The sequence below is a fragment of the Littorina saxatilis genome, unplaced genomic scaffold, assembly GCF_037325665.1.
Source record: "Littorina saxatilis isolate snail1 unplaced genomic scaffold, US_GU_Lsax_2.0 scaffold_732, whole genome shotgun sequence".
Classification (NCBI taxonomy): domain Eukaryota; kingdom Metazoa; phylum Mollusca; class Gastropoda; order Littorinimorpha; family Littorinidae; genus Littorina; species Littorina saxatilis.
The window spans coordinates 57,501-61,794 of NW_027125904.1; the positions used below are offsets into that span (position 1 = coordinate 57,501).

The window sequence follows — 4,294 nt, forward strand, 5'->3', positions numbered from 1 at the left end:
AATTAATGCCGTGTGAGATGGAATTTTTTTAACTTTATTCCAAGTCCCACGGGTATTTGGTGGACATTTTTATCTATGCCTATACAATTTTGCCAGGAAAGACCCTTTTGTCAATCAAACTCCGACGTGATCGTACAGGCAACCAATGACCATTTTCAAAAGTAAATTTCAATATATATACAGCAACAAGACATTAATGTCACGCTCATAAGAAAAATACCTATCTCAGTTTTAGGCATTTCTGTAATGGAACTACAGGGGATGCTACTGGAAGGGTATCTATCATGTGTTAGAGAGTACAAACTCTCAGACCATCGGAAACCAGTGCCACGGTAACGTAAGCAAACATGCCGATCTCGTTTCTTGAGTTAGGTACTTTTTCTTTATGATACAGGAAGACGTTTTGAGAATGTGAAAGTATGCAAAAGCTCTTTGTGGGTTGTTATGCAATTTTGCTGATTGAAAATGTTGATGTCAGCTCTTTATCTCACGTTTATCCAGCTGTCACCGCTCGAGATAGGCAGTTTGCAACTTATAACTAAAATGAGAGGCAGATTGTTCAGAAACCAAAGAAACTTTTTTGCGTTTTTCCCAGAACATCAAAAAATGGCATAGGCAATCATCTTATGAGCGTGACGTTAAGTATTACATTAAACCCAAACCTTTTGTGTGTTCACATCACAAAGGATAGAATATACTAGATGACTGGACATGTACTTACGACAGTGAAGGAGCGACACCAATAGTAAAGGCTTTTCTTCCTCATAAAAGTTCTAGCTCACTCAACCATGCTGCTGACTTTTTCCTCCACTGTCCGGTGTGAGCAGTTGTAATGGTGGCTGCTTGGTCGTGTTCCCTGGCGCTCAGTCGAATCACAAGAACTGAACGCTATCCCTCACCAGCAACTTTCCATGATTCAATGTGGTGGTCAGACGGTGGTTAGAATGGCTTCCAAATGTGTTGGCAATCAAACAATGGTTATTTTGGCTAGTTCGAAGCACATTTTGTCAGAGCAACTGTCAAGGTAACTTGTCTATTTTGCCAAGGGACACCACCCTTTTTATACGTTATTGTATAAATAAAATATCACGTGAAATAAATCTATTGTATTTACTTGAAAAGAATCCATGTAAAATTAATTCATGCCACCAGGTAGCAGTAGCCCCTTGATATTACTTTCGCGTTGAAATCCTCATATCCGCCGTGTCGGAATAATATTTACTTAAACAGTGAGTATGTGGCACCTCCTTTATTGTTCTTGAAGAATACAAACAGTCAGCAGAGACCTACCAACAATTGTAAAACTCTGTTGGCACATCACATAACAGCATTATTATTATTATTATTATTGTGATCATTTTTATGCGCCTAATCTAGATATAGCCCCAGGCGCTTACATATTAATTTCTGCCGTTTGAAATGGATTTTTTTACAGACAGACAGACAAACAGACATTTTTTACACACAATATATAACGCATTCACATCGGCCAGTAAAGCTCAGTAGCCTATTAGGCGAGCATTCACCTTTCACGGCCTTTATTCCAAGTCAAACGGGTATTTGGTGGACGTTTGTATCTATGCCTATACAAGTTTGCTAGGAAAGACCCTTTTGTCAATCGTGGGATCTTTAACATGCACACCCCAATGTAGTGTACACGAAGGGACCTCGGTTTTTCGTCTCATCCGAAAGACTAGCACTTGAACCCACCACCTAGGTTAGGAAAGGGGGGAGAAAATTGCGGCCTGACCCAGGGTCGAACACGCAACCTCTCGCTTCCGAGCGCAAGTGCGTTACCACTCGGCCACCCAGTCCATACTAACATCTCAATTGACTTAAGATTATGTGTGTATTTTTTACGACATGTGTTAGCACAAATCACCAAAGGTTTGAAGGCAATTTGTGTAGCCGTTACTGAAATGCATTGTTGTTGTCACATTGCCCGCTACAACAGCTTCATGAACTGCCTTTAGTGGCCTTTGAGAGGGAAGGCACCTACGTCATGTCAACATTGTCAGACAATTTATGTGAACACAACTGACTGTTTGGGATACATTTGGGATTGTTCTTTCTAATGACATGCAAAACGTGTACCGTTTTACCTGTTCTCATTTTTGTCGATATTAACGCGGGAACCTTGCTTTTGTGAATATGATTTTGGGGGTGTCTGTGTTGTATGTCCAAGTGTATAGACGCATGCTCGACTACTATCTCTTTACTAAAATGTCTAACTTTCTGTGAAGGAAAATACGATATACATAGTTACAAAGTGATAACAGTTTTTGTGAAACAATTAAGCACACACAAAAACAAATACAATTTAAGCAAGCAAGCCACTGCTCAACAGAACAAGGCACATAGACACACACAAACTTGTCAGTAAATCATCAGTGGTACTGTCTTTCTATGGTGTGCTGCATCTGCATTTTTCTTTTTTTCAGTGAAAGTTAACAAGGACATCCAGACATACAATATAAAACATGGCGAGCACGGGTTCTGGATACAAAAGGACAAGTTCTTCAAAACTATATCCGAGCTCATTACCCACTACAAGAAAGAACGCGGCTGCCTGCCTGTAAAACTTTATGTACCATGTATGCGTGGTTAAGATTGTGCCTTGAATTTGGATTTGTTTTGACATTGTTCTTTGTACGGTCTGCGTTCTTGCGCATTCATTGTCAATGTTATCGGCGATTATTTTATACTGTTATTCTGACTTGTTCCACATCACCTATATTTAGTATATCTTAAGGATTTTTGGTTGCATATGATAACCTCTATCGTGGAGTAATACTCTTCACATATAATAGGATACGAGGACTCCCAAAATAAATATGGACAACATTAACACAGACACAGACAAGTAGAGTTTTCATAAATATACAGAATTAAAGAAACTCCTTTTCCTCTGCACCACTCCACACAATGAAGGCTGGACAACTTTTAAAGCTTTAAAAGCGTATTGATGAAAACAATAAACACAGGTTCAAAACCACCTCATATATTTCTATAGCTAGGTTACAACACGAGTGTGTTTTTTTTTTTTATATGGCTTGTATTTCAGTCAAGACCCAGCGGATTAATATCATAGGGATCCACGAGCCTGTGGCGAGTTACATATTGCTTCGTTGGATCTGTGTTTCTGTGTTCGTTCACCGCTGAAGTATGGTTTTCACCTAGCAACTAGTACATGTTGGTGTATAACCTTTCCCGGGCACAGATACTTTTGAATCGCTTTCGACCTCTTTTTCGATTTTCTTCGCGCGTGAAATTGACATTTGTGCTTGCACCAGACCCGCTCTTTTAAAGGTTAGTGCGTCCCGGGACCCCCTCCATACATCTCTCATACACACACACACACACACACACACACACACACACACACGCGCGCACAAACACACACACATACACACATACACACACACACACATACCTACACACATACACACACACACTACACACATACACACACACACACACAGACACACACACAGACACACACAGACACACACACACACAACACACACACACACACACACACACGCGCGCGAGCGCCGGCGCACGCGCACACTCCCATGAACACTATCGCTCACTTCAATTCAATGTGCATAATTGTACTCTTATCCTTGGTAGATATGGTTAATGACAAAATTTAATGAAATACTTATTTATAAGACATTTATTTCTCTAAAAATATTATGAATGTAGCTGCCACTGATATTTTGTTTAACTCCACACACTATGGCCATTACTAAAGTCTGACGCGGAATTTTTGGTTTGAACGTTTTAACGCGTCTGAAGGGAATAACCAGAATTTCTATCCATGAATTGCCTTTGAATAGCAGGGTGCATTAATACTTTAATAAATTACCTTTAACATTTGTTCACCTTGTCTTAACGAGTCCTTTTCTCAAACACAAATGCAAACAAAACAGCACTGCTTAGTAATGTTTACGTACACTCCATTGTCACGTTCAATTTAAAGTAACAACATAAGCTTAATGCTGAATTAAAAAACACTCTTTGTGGATATATGTGCACTCCAACATATGTTTTTCACATTTTTTATGTTTTCCTAAAACAGTGATCTCTGGAGCGCTAGTAATACAACTCTAGCATGCACATACAGATTCTTACAAAATGGGGGTACAGTTACAAAATACAGGTTATCTCGACTGTTGCGGAGTAAAAACATACCAAATGCATATCGTGATATTAAGGGTACATCAAACAATGCTCACATGCTTTATTTGTGAAGCATATTAGTCTAAGCTCTTAGCAAACACTAACGTTA

The 4,294-nt window shown here is 39.4% G+C and overlaps 1 protein-coding gene across 1 annotated transcript in view; it reads left to right on the forward strand.

The window, feature by feature from the left end:
- Positions 1-3,445, forward strand: part of LOC138954366 (uncharacterized) — a 51,311-nt gene extending 47,866 nt beyond the window's left edge. The window contains exon 9 of the mRNA XM_070326230.1: positions 2,442-3,445. Within this exon, the coding sequence (XP_070182331.1) occupies positions 2,442-2,608 (167 nt within the window). The 3' untranslated portion in view covers positions 2,609-3,445. The remainder of the gene's footprint in view (positions 1-2,441) is intronic.
- The last annotated feature ends 849 nt before the right edge of the window (positions 3,446-4,294 follow it).